At 36.1% G+C, this 19,849-nt stretch overlaps 2 protein-coding genes across 2 annotated transcripts; one reads left to right on the forward strand and one right to left on the reverse strand.

Annotated features, from left to right (window-relative positions):
- Positions 1–1,759: 1,759 nt before the first annotated feature.
- On the forward strand, positions 1,760–14,956 carry TRIADDRAFT_54433 (uncharacterized protein; the record flags this gene model as incomplete). The annotated part of the gene is made up of 26 exons (XM_002110401.1): positions 1,760–1,846; positions 2,481–2,606; positions 3,020–3,091; positions 3,516–3,597; positions 3,796–3,841; positions 3,944–4,010; positions 4,179–4,239; positions 4,357–4,459; positions 4,567–7,636; positions 7,694–8,155; positions 8,250–8,984; positions 9,063–9,160; positions 9,247–11,866; positions 12,002–12,239; positions 12,323–12,530; positions 12,602–12,713; positions 12,885–13,132; positions 13,228–13,390; positions 13,458–13,518; positions 13,616–13,749; positions 13,901–13,978; positions 14,076–14,164; positions 14,230–14,282; positions 14,372–14,476; positions 14,550–14,677; positions 14,759–14,956. The coding sequence occupies 26 exons, from the start codon at positions 1,760–1,762 to the stop codon at positions 14,954–14,956; spliced, it is 9,444 nt and encodes a 3,147-aa protein (XP_002110437.1).
- Positions 14,957–16,905: 1,949 nt separating this feature from the next.
- Positions 16,906–19,706, reverse strand: TRIADDRAFT_63752 (expressed hypothetical protein; the record flags this gene model as incomplete). Its single annotated transcript, XM_002110925.1, has 3 exons — positions 16,906–17,420; positions 17,703–17,818; positions 19,642–19,706. The coding sequence occupies 3 exons, from the start codon at positions 19,704–19,706 to the stop codon at positions 16,906–16,908; spliced, it is 696 nt and encodes a 231-aa protein (XP_002110961.1).
- Positions 19,707–19,849: the final 143 nt, after the last annotated feature.

The raw sequence follows: 19,849 nt of genomic DNA on the forward strand, positions 1-19,849 counted from the left end.
TATTTGGTAAGGCTTTCCAATGAAAGGAAATAAAGGAGAGTGTGGTTTATAAAATTGAGTTCGATAAATAATTGCGGCTTCTGGTTAAATGAATCTATGCGATACTGCTGTAGGTGTAACAAGATTTAATGATGAACGCAAAAGTAGCATTTACTTTTTATATAGGGCGAGAAATAGCTGATGATTGATACAGTGTTACTTGCAGATTTATGATGAGCTCGATACTAAGTTGAGTTAAACTTGTTCTATCTACTTTTGTTCGAATGAATTTACTATGAATGTACAAGTTATTCTCAGATTCTGTAGGGATCTGACGGACATCTGTTTGGAAAACTGTAGTTGAGTAGTAAGTCACTAGTAACATTAGATTATGTTTACGGTTGGTAAATGTACCCACATGAGTCTGGTTACTTTGGTTTGTTGTGATAGGTTTTGCGTACTAAGCCATGGACTACCGGGTATTCTAGTAGTCCTTGACTAAGCACAGTTTCAATATTGAAGTAAGACACTTCATCCTTTAGATCTCATTTTATGCGCCGTATCTTGTACTGTATATTATATTAGTTTATGGATGACATATGCATTCACTAGATTACTACAGATATCAGTTGAAATAACGCGTGCCAATAAGTCGGTGTACGCTGTACATCACCAGATTACCAGTACTGTACAGATAAAGTCTATACAAAGTAGAAACTAGCTCATCACTATACTGCACGGTATACTATATTTTTACTATACTGTACTGTATCTCAGATCACATTTCCCTGCGTGCATGCAAATATAGACTACAGTACAGTACAGTATTGATATTGAACATTACAATTAATGCCGGAGGACACTTTATGACAAGTATTACAATCCGTATTGTACAGCACTGTATTTACCATTTACCTCCATATGCACCCTTATCGAAAAGTTCACACTTTAATAATACTAACATCTGTCATCTACTATAATCAGATGTAAACAAGACTAGTGGTACGTGATACAGAAAAAGAGTGCTGGATTGAAGATTTTCTGATAGCCGTAATAAATCTGGTACGTAGTGCTAAAGAGCTAAAAGCGCATAAAAAATTTGTAAGAATTGCATATCGATTGAACCACTTCAAAGCAGAAATCGCTCATTTTACCTTGCGCTACTGCAATAATAACGAAGCATAGTACAGTATTGCAATAACTACTGCAATAACAAAGTATTGTATTGTAGTCCATGACCGAGTGGTTACTGGAGTACTGTACTGTACTGTACAGTACAGTATTCAGACTAAAATACGGACGTGGTCGGTACAAGCGTACATGGTACGCTGGCATAGCCATGCACTGTACTGTACGTAAGGGAAAACTATGCAGATTCACTACCGTACACGTACTGTAGAACTGTAAAGTACTGTAATGTTCTACAGTACAGTAGTGTACAGTACGTAGACCAGAGTACTATAGTGTACTGTACACTGTACAGTACAGTACTGCACTGTGCCTAAACTACCCTAATTTCGTAACCGATTCCAGTTAAATACAGAACTGATGTAGCAGTTAATTTAAGCACGGCAACTCTCCAGTCTCCATACAGTACAGTATAATAATTTCGCAGGAAGTCAAGGTTGTCACATGATTTGATATACAGTACCCGTAGATTGATAAAATGGTGAATGAACGTATGTCTCCTTAGCTAGCTGATTCCATCGTTTCTATCCACCATTTACTATTATTAAAGGTTTTAGCTGCGTTAACCTAAGTTATCCTTTAAGCAAGAGAAATGAGAGAACATCAGGTTTTAACGGGCACGGCTAATCTAGGTGATAGCACAGTGTCTGTAGGCTACGTCGACGGCATTGCAATCGTGGTAAGTAGTGAGACGACAGAAATATGTAGGTTGATATCTTCTTTTCTAATTCAGCCCGATTGACTTCTTGGGCGAGCATATTTACTTCAATATTTTCTGAAGCGGCATATGGATACTGCAGAATTTTACCTGAGAATTGAAGCAATTATTGCACATTAAGATCTTGTCATTAATGGAATAGTAGCTAAACTCATTATTGCGATATATTGAAATCAATTTTCTGGCCGTATACCAACTGTACTACTTTGGCTCGTGCAAATTCGTAAATTAATCAGTCACCATTGATTCAGCATTACTGTCCATAATCACTACGTGATTTGGGTATGACTAACTGCAAATGAATCTATGTAACGCTTGCATTTTTATGTATAGTGTGTTGCTTATATTTTAATCATTGCTTAGATAAAATCAATACAGTTGAATACCTGACTACAGTAATTAAAATCAACAGTGTGAACCATGTTGAATCCCACTACAGTACAGTGCTTATCTTTATTAATTATAATTATCACACGATTCAAATACTGTATTAATTCACTCTCTTTAGCCAGATTACAGTACTCATACTTGTTTCATTTCTATTAATTTCTCTTCTCATATTCTACGATTTTGGTGTTTATTTGGACCATGATAGGCATACGCTTCTGGTTGTGATGTTGTCATTTTATCTGGCCAATTTCAACGTATTCAGACCATTGCTGACCTGCATCCTAGTATCGCTCTGATATCTTGCTTGCGTTGCGCTGAAGTTGGAGGCAAGGTAAATATATTACGCCATGATTAATGCAATGAATATTTACTTACTTTCAAAGAATTATCAATTTCTTATATAGCTCTATATATTTTATTGCTACAATATGGATATCATCATATCAGTGAGGTATCGTAGTGTACTTGAACGTAAATGATCCTCATAGTTGTATACCGTACAATATTACATGAGTGCTATTTGACATGAGCCTTATTACAAATATTGTTTGACATACCCAGTCGTAACTGTAATTTCGAGTCATACATTGTGATACTCGTATATAGAAATATTGATGACTGATACTACAGTAACTTTTTTGATATTTGAAAGCCTTATTATTCCTAAGATATATTCAAAAAATGAATTATTATACTTCAACGATATATACGCTAGGAAGTAATCTCTTTGATTTTCTTATACAGATCGCTGTGGGAATCGAAAATTGCGTTTATATTATTGAACCTAAACTAGTATCTTCTAAGGATATAGCACGGGTAAGCCTACATATGTGGTACAATAATATACATAGGTATACAGCAATTTCATAAGCAGAGATAGCTTTTGATAGCATGTTTCCGTTGTACAGCTTGCTAATACGGTGCAGTACGAGTAAACTTTACTGTAAAGTTGTATCCCTTCAAAACATAGACAACTACGTATCAATCATAAGAGGACTTATGCTGCAGTATGGCATGGCCTCCGATGAAATACGCTACATGTAGTATCCGAATGTCATTCAATGTATATTATCATAGTCTTCGAGCTAGCTACAATAGAAAATATTTGTACTCGTAGTAGATATTTCTATAGGATGTATAGTATAATTTATTTATATTTAGAACCCTTGATGTAATATCAACAGAATAAACGATTTTATATTTTACTACGGTAATATAATTTTATATGCGCTCTACGTAGGACACTGCATCATACTTTTGGGAAAAAGCTGCAGTTATTACTACCGAAAGCAACGTAACGAACTTGCGTTGGACTCGTGATGGTAAGCTTAGTTATACGATAGGATTCGGTTTACAAGCAACATCGATACAAGTATTACAGTAGATCCTTCAATTTTAGCGTCTAGGCTATTAATTGTAAGCGATGTCTTGCAAATGTGGAGTACCGATTTGGGACACATATATGAAGATTCTACAGATACTGATGACGCTCTTACTTGGAAATGTATTTGGCATTACAGGCATGTCGTTTATAAATAATTTGACGGGTTATAATCGTAGCCAGAAGTGCAGTTTTATTCTTTCTTCATAAATTATCATTCGTTTACTTCAAATTCTGTCATTTTTAATAGAGATTGCATAATAATATGTTATGCTGATTATATCTAGGACTATTGCACCTATTCGACTCGTGGAGTTCTCTCCAGATGATGAACTATTTGCTACTGCAGGCGAGGTAATAATAAAGTATGAAAGAGAAGAATTTATTGCATGTTCATTATTGTCAATATAGGCGAGAGCATTGCCAATATTACGGTTAACATTGTTTTAAATTTATTCATTTATTAACACATAACCATTACCATAATCGGTATCTTTTATTTTAAAATAATGCAAATCCTAGGACGACTGCATGGTGAAAATATGGTATAGTTCTAAAGATTCAAATGGTTCTTCGGATGAAAGTATGTCACTATATTTATGGTTATTTTATAATTAATTATTGCTTCTATATGCTATTCATACTAACGAAATTCTCTTGGTTGCCTTTCAACCCCCTTTCAATATTATATTTATCGTAGCTCATGCTTCTTCAGCGGATACTAGATACAGCTTCATATATATTACGCATCCTAGAGCAGTTACTGGATTCTCTTGGCGAAGCACCAGTAAACACATGTTAAAGTAAGTACAGTGATGTGAAGATAAGTTTTTATTTATTATTACTCGACTATAAGCACAGTACAGTTGTGTTCTTAATATATATCGATACTGTCTTATTACTTTAATAGAAAAACCGTAGCCAATGTTCTACTTACATGTTGTATGGATGATATATGTCGAATTTGGAAAGAAACCCTGCCTTATTATCATCCATTAGAGCACCAATCCCAGGAAATATCGGATAAAAATCCTTCAATCCATATAGGTAACTCTCAGCGCCCTGGTAATACTTCTGATGGAGAAATAAGAAAAAATGATGTAGCATCCCCTGTATTACATTTTCATATCGCTGCCAGTATTCATCCTAGCAACGATATGCCATTACTTCCAGCTATTACTCCTAAATCTGGTTCTAATAGTAATAAAGCGCCGTTCATCCTTCATTGGCTTAACAATAAAGAACTCCAATACTCTATCTCCTTTGAAGCAATTACGACGACCATTGCAGAATCTAGTAGCACTGATTCTGGTATAGAGTCAGCTGCTAAGGGAAAGAAAGGAGCTACCAGCAAAGATCGCCTTAGTATTCCTTCTGGAACACAGGGCGAAAATGAAGAATTCTCTGACTATGAAGGTGCGCAAGACGATGATACCCCTGAAGATACTGCTACTGATAAATTACAACCGTCAAATGATATTTCACTCAATACTGATAAATCCAACAAAAAGTGGAAAAGAATCAAGAAAAGGGGTGGTAAGAAGGCTCTCGAATATTTTAAGGTCCACAAAAGACAAAGTCGTGATATCACAAGTCTATTCGGTAGCGGGCGGACCTCATCTGTTAGTATACCTACCTCTAATGTATCTGCGCTTAATTCTAATCAGATGAAAATTAATGAGCTCAATCGCCAATGGAATCAGAGTACTGATTCACTATTTTGTATTCATCCAAAAGATGGCTCTCTTCTGGTATGGCTTATTGAATGGCTGGACGATATTGCTCCATCTTGTTATCGTCAGCCGCACGTTAGCTTTTCATCGCGCATACCGAATGCTGTACCTACTGGCGATTCCTGTACACTGTCCCAAAAGTTATGTATTTACAGAACTAATAAACAATCAACCGTAAGAGATAGTAGAATTAAGCCAAACTTAAGGAGGGCTAGATCATTATCTACTCAAAGGTTGAATCTATTGTCTAGAACGGCTTCTGTACAGCGTGTTGATGCATTATCAGCTCTTTATTCTCTAAGAAGTGATTCTACTGTTGATATTGTTATGATAACAACTCATTCTGATGGTACAATGAACAAATGGCATGTTGGATTTGCGGATAATTCATACTATAACACAATAACTAGTTTAACTCATGGTGCTCGATGCTGTGGATCGCGCTTTCATACCGATTCCGTTTATTGCCATCCAGTGTTACCGTTATTACTTACAGTATCACATCAAAAAGACAATGCTAGGAAAAATTCTAATAGTAATAATATCATCACTGATACAAGTCTTAAAAGTTCGGATGAGGAGAAATATACTAAATCAAGTGAACTCATGCTATGGCGAGTTGATTGTGTAGGCCCAATGTTTCAAAGTGGTGGATTGTATGAATTAGCTCGGATACAATCTAGTCGATGCTCAGATTTTGTTGCTGTAGCTTGGCTACCGTCGTTACTATTTAATTCGCCCTTATCAACCTCCAGTATGTCTCTCTCAATAGTTTCTGCAACCCCGTGTGCTTGCTTTGTTGCATGCGATCGCCGATCAATTAAGTTTTATCAAGCAATTCTGGATGCGCAAGCGATGTTAACTGCTGCTCATGATGTTCATAACCAAATACGCGATGGTTACATGACAACCAAGAAAGAAACTTTTGCTACACTTCCCGGTTATGTTGATCCACATTTTATTGACAGCATAGTCAGTTTACAATCTGGGAAGCAGCCTGGTTGTATCCTTGAATTATGCACATTAAATGATTCCAATTGCAAATTATCCGACCCAATCTTTCTGCATGTATTTTCTGAGAGTTCGTTATTTGGTCCAAGAGTAACTCAGCATGGAAATGATATTGGCCAACGAGCTAATGAGCATTATTTCGTAGTTGGCTTAGAAAACATTAAGACCAACGATAATAAAATCAAAACTATGTTATACATGTGGCGCATTTTAATTATTACTGAAGTCGAACCATTAAAGAACAAGCAAAACAATGCTGAAAAGTCAGATCAAAATGTGTTCAAGTTTACCGAAAGTGCGATAGAGTCGCTAGAATTATCAACTGAGTCAACCGTATTTGACAATACGCCTAAAACTCCAATGTTTTTGTCATCAATGCACACATCTGCTTCTATCCAATCTTTAAAAGTGTACGAGAAAGAGTTGGATTTGCCCCCTGATGTCTATGTAACAGAAGCCTCTGCTTCTAGTGACACGTTTATTACGTCTGCAATTCAGATATCTTCAAAACCGAATTACCTAATTTTAACGACTTGTAGTGATAGTGTGACAAGATTTTGGAACTGTGCCTCAGTTCTTGAGAATCCACAAGATATCACTCCTAGTGCGTATGAACCATTTTTATGGTATATGTGGAGTGCTAGTCGCCTACATGATCCAGCTTCTACAGCATCCAATAAAAGGCTTGTTAATTGTTCAGCAAATGGCAAAGTTGCTTGCTTAGAGGAGATGATGTCGGATAGTAACAAATCCGATTGGGATGTTAAGGTATCTATATGGGAATGTGAATCAACTGGTTCATCCGTATGGATTTTAGATGATTCATTATACTTGTCAGATTATGGATTACAGTCTATGCCATTAATAGCCAATTCTGATAATGATCTCAGTTCTCAAGACGAAAACGTAAATTTGAACTTGTGCTGGTCACCTTGTGAAGATGGTAAATTCTTACTAACAGTTGCCGTAGCTTCAAAGGTATTTATATTTGCGGAGTCTCTCATTCCTCCGTATAGTATTGGTGAATTATCAAGTAAAAGTACAGCATCGTCATTAAATACGCCTAAGGCATCGCCTTCTGCTGTATCGCCTGTCGTTCCTGCAAGCTGGCAAAAAACGAGTACTACTGCAACGCAAATCAAGCCTGTTAAACATCGTTGGTCAATAATTCGTGAAGTAAATATAGATGCATACACTCTTTATAAGTGTCCACTTTCCATTGATTTACTGACATGGGTTAGAGACGGTATGTTGATTATTGGATATAACAAGGAACTTCATGTATTTTGCCAGTGGAATGAGAGAAACCCATCTTATGAGAAAGTATCTGTGCCTGGTGAAAATGTAGCTTTTGCTACTAACGATGAAGACAGTACTGGACTATTTGAGAAGGCTTGGTTTACAATGCCTATACTACCACAGTATCATCCACACCAACTCATTGAGTTGATCAAATGTGGAAGAATTCGTCGTGCTCGTGCGATTCTAGCTCATCTCCTGAAATGTGTCGCTGGCGCTGAAGCTACTTCTGTAGCGATAGGTGCTGGTGATGAAACCCAGCGATCTCGTCAATTTAGCACAGATAGTAACGGTAGTCACAATAAATCATTTTCATTTAGTAGGAGTAGGAACGTAAGTACCAGCAGCTTCAAGGGTATTAATCCCGATGGTGATATAGAAGAAGAAAGAACGTTATCATTCTTACCTTTGCCTTTACACTTATTACTTCAAGCAGATCAGGAAAATTATAAGAAAGTAAGATATCTTACTTAGAATAGCACTTTTGCTGCAGTAGATTTGATAGAATTAGATTAATAATCTTTGTTGTTCATTCATTAATTTTTGATAGTTATGTAAGTTGGAAGGTGAGAAAGGGGTTGATAGCGCTGCAGGGTTCATGGATATAGACGATTACGATATGTTAAACTATGACGAGAATCCAAGTGCCTTGTCAAGTTCTCCTAAAGGTGATGATATGGTAGCTAATAAAGAACTAGCAGAAAATCAGACGCTAACTCAGATTCGACAAAAGAGTTTAACGTATTTTGGAGTAGCACAAGCGAAACTACTCGCTTCTAGTCTGGCTAAAATGCAACTCCCTGGTTTAACTAGCCTTGATCAACTATACCTGTTAACACTAGCTGAAGATATTGGATCAATTAAAGTTGAAATTGGAGCATTTTCTCATCAAGATAAAGATGAAGAAAGTACGTTTCAAACTACTAATCGAATGACAGCAGCAAGTTCCTTTACTAGTAGCGATGGTGGTGGTTATGCTAATGTAGACAGATTGTCGTCTGGAAGTGGAGTTGAATCTGTTGATGATTGTGGCCTTCGGTTCCTTTTAGCGATGAGATTGCATATAGCACTGAATCGTTCTTTACCTCCACGCTATCGGATGTCATTAGACAAACAGATGTCTACATCTAATTTTGCTTGGGCATTTCATTCTACTTCTGCTGAAGATTTGGTCGCTCTTATACCTGCTGTTCATCGTGGCGATCCCTCTTGGGAAGAACTTCGAATGGTTGGTGCAGGTTGGTGGATCAGGAGTAACGATCTTTTAAGGCGATGTGTAGAAAAGGTCAGTAACATATATTAGGGATCGCAATATTTACCAAGATATTTCTTAAATACTTCTTTCCTGTTAAATTGTTTAAAGGTTGCAAGAACTCAATTTAATGCCAATCAAAATCCGTTAGATTGTGCGTTATTGTATTTGGCGATGAAAAAAAAGAGTTTAATAACAAACTTGTTTAAGTATGCCATGTAGATTACTCTGTACCTTATTGGTTTACATATGAAATGACTGATTAATATTATAAGCATCATTTTTTCTCGTATAGAACGGTTCAGGATAGCAAGATGACCCAATTTTTTGCTCATAACTTTGCCGAAGACCGATGGAGAAAGGCAGCTTTAAAAAATGCTTATGTTCTTCTTGGACAGCAGCGTTTCGTGGTCGCTGCGGCATTCTTCTTACTTGGTGGATCTCTATGGGATGCTGTGGAAGTCTGTTTGAATCGATTAAACGATTACCAATTAGCACTTGTTATTACAAGATTACATAGTGGTGATGACTGTAATAGTAATCAGACTTTATATCGGATCTTAAATGAATACGTATTAGGCAATGCTGATGACAATGAAGGATTACGAGATCCTTTCTTACGTAGTATTACCCATTGGTGGCTTAAAGACTATGCTATGTCATTAAATATTCTCCTCGATACTGTTAGTTCTAATGAAATTGACAGTGCAACTGGTTACGAAATCGTAAATCCTGATATATTTTACCTATATTATTATTTGCGACTTCATCCAGTAATTAAGAAGACTCGATTTGCTGCAGTTCCAGCATCCCTTCAACAGCCTAGTTCTGCAACAAGTGCTATCTTATCGAGAAGGGCATTATCTAAACCTAACAACAAGCCACTACTGTCGATTGTTACAAATACTAATGCAAAATCCTCTTCAGTAGGTATTGGCGAAGATGGTTTATTATATAGGAAAGAGCGCCGACTATTCTTTGCTGCCGCTAACACTCATTTTAAAACAGGTTGTCCGGCTTTGGCATTAGAGATTCTCTCACTCTTGCCTGATACGCTTAAAGATGGTAGGAATGGTCGTCAAACTATTAAGGCAACTTCAGTAGTATTATCACCTGCCCCTAGTAGTAGCGTACCAAACGAAATTATTCATACTGGTACATTCGGCACATTCGATTTCAATGATGGAAGTCAGCTACCTAGTACCTCAGCCAACAAAACTTCCAATGCTACTGACTTCGATTGGAGCCAGCCGGTATCGACTCAGCTTGAGAAAAAAACAAATAACTTTGACTACAATCAAACTACTTCAGATAAATCGAATGATAATGCCGCCAGCTTTGACTGGAGTCAGCCTGCTTCGGATACATTACAAGATAAGGGGAGCGATTTTGATTGGAGTCAACCAGTATCTAATAAAATTAATGATACTGAAGATACATTTGATTGGAGTCAACCAGTATCCAATAAAATTAATGACACTTCAGATACACTTGATTGGAGTCAACCTGTATCATCAAAATTGACAGAAGATCTAGATATGGAAAGCTATACAACCGGTCCAGACCTGAAAGTGACAAATGCCAGTGGTGTTGAGATTGACAATGATACTAATATTAATAAAGAAGATCAAGAACAGATTGGAGATACAAGTAAAAAGACGATAGAAGACAGCATGTTAGAACATTTAAAATTTTTTGCTTGCCTGAGAATATTATTAGAAGAACTAAGGGCTTTACCTGCGGATTGTGAAATTACAGGAAATACCAACCGTTTAAAATCCAGGCTTACTGAATTCTTAAAACAGGAATTCGATGCCTTAGCTGCATTATGTGATTACTCCGGTGGTAATAAGGCAGAATTTGCTACATTAGAAGTAACTGATGATGACAAGCAAGCTGAGGATACGAACGATACCGTAAATCAAAATAATGCAAGCAATACGCTTTCTGTTAATATTTCAGAAGATACATTATCTCACAAACGAGCAGTTGCTATAGAAAGGAAGAAATGGTTATTACGAAATCAAAAGTTGCTAGCAGCATTACTAAACTATTGCACTCTACATGGAGCAAATAGTTCAGGATTAACTACGATAAGGATGGGTATACTATTATTGCTTCATGAATCGCAACCTCTTTCGCAACAACAACAACAGCGTTTGTCGCTAATACCTCCGTCAGAAGTTCCCCCTTTAGTAACGTCAACATTGTCTTCCTCTCCGTTATTTACCAACCCTATCTCACTAATTCGTTCCCTAACTAAAGATATTTTATTACCTCTATCGCAACTGAAGATGCCACCCAGCCCTGATCGTCCTGTGGGATCAATATCTGTACTGCTATCATTAAGTAGTACGTTGTCTTCGTGCATTTATCAATGCTTATGTTGCGATGTCTTTGACGGGGAACAGGACCGCCACACGTTCAGTAGTCAACCATCCTCTCCTATCTTTAAGATAGCCTCATTTGAAAGTAATAATCGCCTCGATATGATCGAAAAATATCCATATTCTCAACCTAGCAAGTGGCCGGGTATGCAGGCATTGCGATCTCTCTTGTCTCGTGATGGTGCCGAAGAATCAACTGCGTTAAGAGTTCTACTGGTAGAGTGCTCTGTAGCAGTATATCTTACTTTGTTGGCTTCAGCATGGTCGGAGCATCTGCCAAATCAATTATTTCGTCTTATTGGTAATCCTTTAAGCGATAAAATGTGGTTAAAAGTATTTGGTGGAAGCGTAAAACTAACTCCAAAATCAACACAGAATAGTAAACCTCCCGGACATATTGATACTGCACGTCGACGATTTAATTATAAGGTATTTCAAAGTAGTGGAGATGCGGTAGACCATAAAAATACTCGTTCTGAAAAGTACATACCCCCGCAACTTCATCTCTTGGAATATTTCCTGACTAAGGTAAGCTGCTTACTTTATTCTATTATGAAGTACACATTTTTAGCGTATGAAGCTTTATGTATGATCTGCTGTGTATAATTTAATATTTTGAGAAGTAATTATTCCTAATGTCCAAATTTTGTTAACTTTAAATAGCCCGACATGACAGATAAGGAAATAAACTATGATTCTCAAGAGTCCGACGAGGAAAGCTGTGATGAACTTTCCGATGTTTACGACGATGATATTGACGGCGGATCGGATACTGAAAAAGAAGTGCAAGATCAAGCAAGATATGATAGCTTCAGTTGGGCGCTAATGAATTATGCAATTATTAAGTTTGTTTATAATAAATTTCAAACTCTATTAACTGTCGCTGGAATCGAGCTTTCAGGTTTGAAGTGTACTTGTCTTAGAATTACGTAATGAATACTATAGTTATTTTAACTTAATGTTGGTAACGTTGTATTTCTTTAGAATTACCTAGCTCGTCGTTGCTGTTATTTAATACGATGAAAATGCTAGAGCGCTGGCAACGCGTGCTATTGGAAAATTTGGAGGCTTTCAACGGTCCGCCGTCTAATTTCATCAATTTTGTCGCTACTCCAATCCAAGAGGATAAATCGCGAGATGTTGCAGTTTTTAAGTACAAAGGCCTCCTTGAGCCTTTAAACACACCTTTCAGGTAAATAGATTACAAGAGTTAAAAATTATGCCGTTATGCTTGCATATAAACCTTAAGCAATTTCGTTTTAGTGATAACCGAAAGGCAGGTGCCGAGGGAAGACTGTGGAAATGTTTACTGAAAGAGACTCTAAGTGTCTTTGTTGATTACGTTTTCCGACAGCAAACAGGAACAGATAGTACTGTAAGTTACGAAGTAGTAGCATATTCGTACGATAAGATATACCTAAGTTACGAAAGAATTTTAATTGATACAAAATAAAATTAGCCGTTACGAAATTGAAGATTTAGTTGCATCCATTAGCAGCATGATTTAAATATTGCCGTATTTTTCTTATCATGTCAATTTTCATAGGATCAAGAGAGTTGTAACACAGAAAGTACGAATACTACCGGAAATAATGCTGGCAGCAGTGGTCAAGATGAAGAAATTGTACTATTCAAGAGCGCCGAAGCTATGAATTCATTTTCTTTAAATAACGGGAATCGTAATTGTATAGTCGTAGCTGATAAAGAGGATCTAATTGAACTTGACGTATCACCGATATTATGTCCAGATACATCCACTTGGATTGATGATAATGATGGTCTCGCTAATCAAGGGTAATATTTAAAATTGATTTCATATTTTGAGAAGAGAAATTGAAATTTCTTAATATGTATATGATTAATGTCTTCCTCCTGTGCTAAATTTTTAGAACTGGATCTTCCTTGAGTCTATCAGGAGCGGATGAATTCGTTATTATTAAATCAAATAATCAATCTTCTGTAAATTTTGGTTCGCATAGACAGTCTCAGGCTTTCTTACCTATTGCATCCGATACATCGGAATCTCTGCAATGTGGGAAAGCAACTAATGTGGTATGACTACATTTTTGCTGCATGCTTTATACACATTGTCTAAACAGGTGCTATCAATTATTTCTAGCTTTTGAAGAGACCATCCCAATTAGCGCGTAGAACAGATTCACACCCGCAGCTACCATTCTGTGAGTATCGTATAAGATCCTGGTCTAAAGCAATCATAAGTCTCGTAAAATGTTATATAAAATACAGAATAATAATAGTCTATTGGTCAAAAAATAGATATTTCTGGCTCACAAGATGGCAGTGTTCGATTATGGGAATATGGTCATGCTCGTTGTTTATCCACTGCTAGAAAATCTCTCAGTCATTCTTCGCCTGTAACTGGAATTCATTTTACGCCTCAAGGCAATAAGGTAGAACAGTATGAATATGCGAGTACAGTACTTTGGCACGTAATTGATTACCGATATAAAAGAATTTTAGTATCGTATTATAGATCTGAATTGGACACGAATTAAACAGTTAAACATTTAAAAATTAATTTAAATTATTCTTATCTCCAAGTTTGGTGTTACTGATGGCAGTGGAACCCTGAGTCTTTGGCAACTTACAGGCAATTCGTCGAATTCGAAGCCATATATGGTACGTACTTAGGGCACATTCTTGTTATTATATGCATATTAATTAAATTGCCTTTCTTGGAATCGACCAAGATAATTAATGTAGAATTTTTGGGTAGATGTTACGATGCCATAAAGCGGCAAATGATTTCGCTTTCGTTGGATCATCCAGCTTCATTGCTACAGTTGGTCAGTCACTGGATGGAAGGTATGGGATTAATCAATTATCTTAATAGTACAATACGATTGACTTCTGGAACTATACCTTTACAGAAATCTGTGTTTGTGGGATACACTTGTTCCTGTTAGAAGCGCACTAGTTAAAGGTATGGCTTCAAGTTTTTCGCTAACGAAGTGATTGGCAAAGACGTTAATTCTATGCACTGTTCCTGTTTTTTATATCGTTAATTTATAGGCTTCAATTGTCATGAAAATGGTGCTGGTGTTGTAGCTTATGCTCCGATGCGGCAAGTTATTATCACCGGCGGCAAAAGGGGACATATATGTATCCTAATTACAAGTTATATTTTACATACTAATTCGATTAAGCCAAATTTTAAGCTATATTATATTCCTTGACGACTTGTTCTTAGCTGTTTATGATGTGCGTCAGCGTCAGCTTCGATATTCATTCCTTGCGCATGATGCTACAATAAATTGTTTGACAATTGATGAAACTGAAGAATTTTTCATCACTGGTTCCTCGGATGGTGATATTAAGGTATACTAGATGTCCAGTTATATAAATTTAAAGTTTTCTATGATATAAGAAAGAGTGAGTAACATTCTTAAAAATGAATAGGTTTGGAATATGTCCTCACATGATGAACTTGGTAAATTTAACGGGATACACACAAGAAGCGGGATTTTCAAGACTGCAGGTATTGGCGTTACAAAGCTGGTTCTCCTGCCTCATGGACAATTATTTTCATCAGGAGGAGATGGAACGATTAAATTTCGAACGTTACCTGAGACAATAGTGCCACGTTATGATCGGTAAAGGAGAGTGTAATAGCCATGGAGGCACTTATTTAATCCGATAGTGTTAAGATACATGTATGTATGGTACTGTATAAATTTGTCCGAACTATCTTTCAAGAACATCATATTTATAATTTATGAGACGGAACTATTATTTCATGAACACTTTCCTATATACAGTAGTATCATTTCCATAAGATTAGCAGAGCCTTCTTTAAACACTACTAGATTAAATTGATATAAGTGATACTTTCATGCTTAACTGCTTTACACAATATATATTATATTTGTATGTACAGTATAATAGCACCCTAAATTATTTTACGTAAAAAATTTTTACACTACTTATGATTAATAAAGAACTGTCTCAGTCAGAGTTTCTGTACGTTTTTAATAGTTTTGTACTTTAGCTTGCATTGCACAAAGATGACAACTACCTCAAATACGGTATTACAATATCGGAGGATTTATTACAAGTACAGTATTTAATATTCAACTGGATATCGTGGTCATTAATTTACTACACTTTAACGAAAGAATAAAATTTATTTAACGCCTGAATTAATCGATTTTTGCTTTGATGTACAGTACAGTCATACAGTTATGCTAAATCTTACGTTAATTCGAGTGGATTAATGCAGAGTTATTTATGTGTATTTGCTATATTGATAAGAACTAACATTTAATCGGTCATTAGCTTAATGGTGCTATTGCTATTTAATTTAATCTATATAGTACAATACTAAGCTTACACGATTACAACATAAAGGCTCATTATAAATAAGTTAAACTTTAATCATCAAGAAAAATGATATCGTTAATAAACTTCTGTGTGTGACGTGCGCGTTTAAAGTCTAATATTGGTAACCTGATTCTGTAAAAAAGAAGATAGATGATTCCGTAAACGTGATCATTTTAAGTATGACACAGATATTGACGATATCTTGTAGTCATGCAGCATATTGTTGTATATATTGGACACATTTCAAATCATCATCTAATCTAATCTACGTGATGCATAAATACTTGTATAAAACAGATCTTGGCCATATGAATAGCAGAGAAATTTTGATTGCACGTCTAGTAGCAAAACAGAGCTTTATTTCGAGTTTCTCTATATTAATAGCGACCCTAAAGTAACGTTCATACATTTTCAGCAAAAGGCTACATTAATCTAGCAGGCATAAGTAACTACTAGTGATAGTTATTATGCATATGCTCTGTAGATTTAATACTATGTTGTCCTTCTAATATATAATAAGTGTATACTTGATACATAACTTAAACCAATATTCTTGTTTGATAGAATGGCTCAGAAACACATTCAGTAAAATATGATGATTTAAAAGTGTTGTCATCTTTAAATCACTACCATAGTTAAGGTATAGCACTTTCTAACGTTATTCATTCCAAGTATACAATGTAATAAGTACCAGCGGCTAGATAACCAAAGTATTAACAGATTACAAATAGATCTCAGTTTATTTCAAAACTAATCACTTTTAAACGTCCATACTAAAAAGCTACGGCGGGATTAATGATCCCAAAGGGTTATACGAATACTTTGGTATTTCATGGCAAGTACACTTATAGCATCAACCAAATTAAACAGTTAACTAAGCAATAATAATCTATATAAGAATATTCGAAATCGCTAGAGCTAAGATCTATCATAAGTTAAATGTCTTCATTTTAAGTTGTAGTATTTTAATAGCATTATGGATTCATATATATGTATGGTGAATTATTAAAATTCACATTCCGAGCTGTTACTGTGACAATTTGTAATCTTTCTCCTTTGGAAATGCAACCAAGCCACGTAGAATGCAAGAAAATGAGCAGCCTTTAAAAAGTGCTTTACAAAACGTTGAAATAATTACTAAGCAAACTGGCTAGGTAACTAGTCAAATCTATCAGGGTGATGCTAATGAAGTACGTATAATATGATTTATGCAATAGGCGCCTACTTTAGGAAGGGCTCAATTTAATGTCCTTATTTATCTGTACGAGTATTCCGATTAAGGAAGATATGACTCCAAAGACACCAATCATACCGGAAGAAAAATTGGAATAACCTAAACGAGTCATAGGAATCCAAAGATCACATTCATTCTTGATAAAATCGAGCAATAAATCTTTTCGACGGCCAAACAAAGTAGGTATAAAACCAATAGTTTTAACAGTATCACCACTCGTATTGCGTGATTTTATAGGGTTGAAGAATAACGTTATCATTTCGTAGATATCCCGCAATAAAGCTGTAATCAACGCAGCCAGCCAAAAACGAGATGCCAGCAGTGTAATTTTTTTCTTATCTAAAGATCCTACACCAACATGAGCCAGCCAGACCAGGTGATCATGGAAGAGATATAGGGCCCGGCAGACATGAGAGACGGTTAGGGTCAGCTTGTATAGAAGATCGCCTAAACCTGAACATTTCCAGGCATTCAGGACCTCATCGATGGGTTTACCAATGCGAAAAACTTTTGTATTAAAACGTAAACAAACTTGTTAATATAGGACAAGTTGAAGTAACACAATACAAATAGTCCTACAGTATTGATACTGGATCTATTGATGTAGTAAAACTACTAGCTGAAATGGCATAACTAAGTTTGCAAATGGAAATAATGACTGTGGAGAGGAAAAGGCATTTCGCTGTTAGGTCCAATTCATTTAATTTAATTTAATGAAACTTTCTTTATTACACTACTGTACACGTGCCTATTATGCCAGCATATATTATGCATCACAGTACTACATACCTTTCCTTGCCATAGCTAAACTTGTAGATAATGTATTGATGACTTCAATCATCTTGGCGTTATTAGGATTTCCTTCCAATAGCCAAGCGGCTATTTTAGAGCCATATTGGACGACTCTATAAAGTCAACAGGAAGAACGTAGTCGATCAGTTCAGCGTGCCCGTACGGACAAATGTTATTATTTATTTTTATTATAAACTTGCAATTGCTGCAATGGAGGTGAGAGGTTCCCCAACTACCGGAGTACTGTTTGGTTCTACAACTACCGAAGTACTATAATTTGTTGATCTTATTCGTCATTCTATGCTAAAACTGCTACGATCAAATAGCAGCATTTCATAGGGAAAGATGACAAAAAAAAAGTGGACGAGGTAGTCGTTTCGCTTGCCTGTTGTAGCAAAATCGGCTAGAAAGATATTTTTCTCGTAAGATTTTAAACTAGAAGTACAATAGGATAAATACTACTGTACACATACTTCATATTTATTCCATCAGCTGGCTATTACTGTCTTGTCTCGATCATTATACATGTTTATAACAGTAAAACAAAATACCGCACTGGGTGTTGGACGTATCTCTATTATAAGAGTGTCGAGTGTATCTTGCTGTCGTATACTACGGACTTGTACGGTAATAATCTCCAATTGTAAAAACTGATTCTTGTAGCTGACATCGAATCTCGTAGCAGATCTGTGTTGCGAATATAAAGCAGTCATATCGTAGCTTCACAGTGGATTCTCAATTTTTAGGATTGAAGGGGAGGAGAAAAGGAACAGTAATGAAAACAAAACAAATCAATAAAGAAGCTGCTACCGTATTGGTGATTTTAATAATAATGTCAAGTTGAGATAGAATACACTTACAGTGGTGAAACTATTTCAATTCGACCCGTGAGTTTATGGATAACTTTCGACATGTACAATAAAGTGAATATGCCGTTATACTGGATCATTAAATGGTATACTGGAAGTATTAGTATATCTATATTACTTACAGTACTATCAAGATGGTGAAATTCATCGCAGCGTTTGCGTTGCAGAAATGGAATAGGAATAGTGTCTAATATCGATGATGGTAGCATCCATTTTGAAAGCAAACTTAACGATGCTCCATCAGTAGGTTGTTTACAGTTTACTGGAGATGTAAAAGAGAACTTTGTCGTACAGTATTTTTGCTTTCGACATGTAAAAACAAGCGCGTTCATATCGATTGCATCTACTCGTCAATGTATTCTACAGTGCAGTTAATTGAACGTGCTTGTTAAGTCATTTGGTAATACAGTCATTATCCTCAACTATTAGGGCATCACACAATGCAGTATCCATTCTAAAGCATGCTTGCAATATCAGAACTAGCCTCTCATGCATTTTTTCCTCTGATTTTACATTAATTAGACATCTGATCATTTGAAATTTAAGACGATAAAATGATGCGTTGGTGATAGCGAATCCTATCGTAAAGCATACAAAGGGTTAAAGCACTTTATCGTTGAGCTATATCTACTATAACTGTCTTGCTTGAAAGTTAACATGTCAAGACAAGCTGACATTATACTGGCAAGACGCCAAAAGGACATCGATAAACTTGTCCAAGGGTAGAAAAATGAAAGCATTCCATAACTGCGTATTGCTTTTTACAGAGCAATGTAGAGTACACTTGATGTTACTGTACAATTCAGTTTGAAAGAAGAAGAAAGCAATCCATGTCTTGATTGATTGATACAATAACCTAGTTTCACTCTCTGGTGAACTAGAAATGGAACATTTGTAGGCAAAAAGAGGAAAAAAAATAAAAAACTGCTGGACCTTCTGTGTTGCACGCAAACGAATGTCCACAAGCTGATGCCCAAAATGCCTGGCTAGTCGATGCATCACAACACAAACCCTTCAATATGGATAAGTATTTATTCTCCCATCTATACTAATCTACAATCATTTACCTGCAAAGTTTATCTCTTCCGGCTGTTTGAGCTGCATATTTGACGTAGAATTCTGCATAAGACATGATGGATTACAATCTGCTGCTACGAGGAGTGTGGCGGAGATGGGAAAAAGGTCAAGCGAGAGCAATTTGCATTTGCTTACGGAGGTTGATCCAGGTCGACCGTCGACTACGTCCAGCATATCGACTGGAGCCTGACTTGATAC

This window comes from Trichoplax adhaerens, genomic scaffold, assembly GCF_000150275.1.
Source record: "Trichoplax adhaerens TRIADscaffold_3 genomic scaffold, whole genome shotgun sequence".
NCBI lineage: Eukaryota > Metazoa > Placozoa > Uniplacotomia > Trichoplacea > Trichoplacidae > Trichoplax > Trichoplax adhaerens.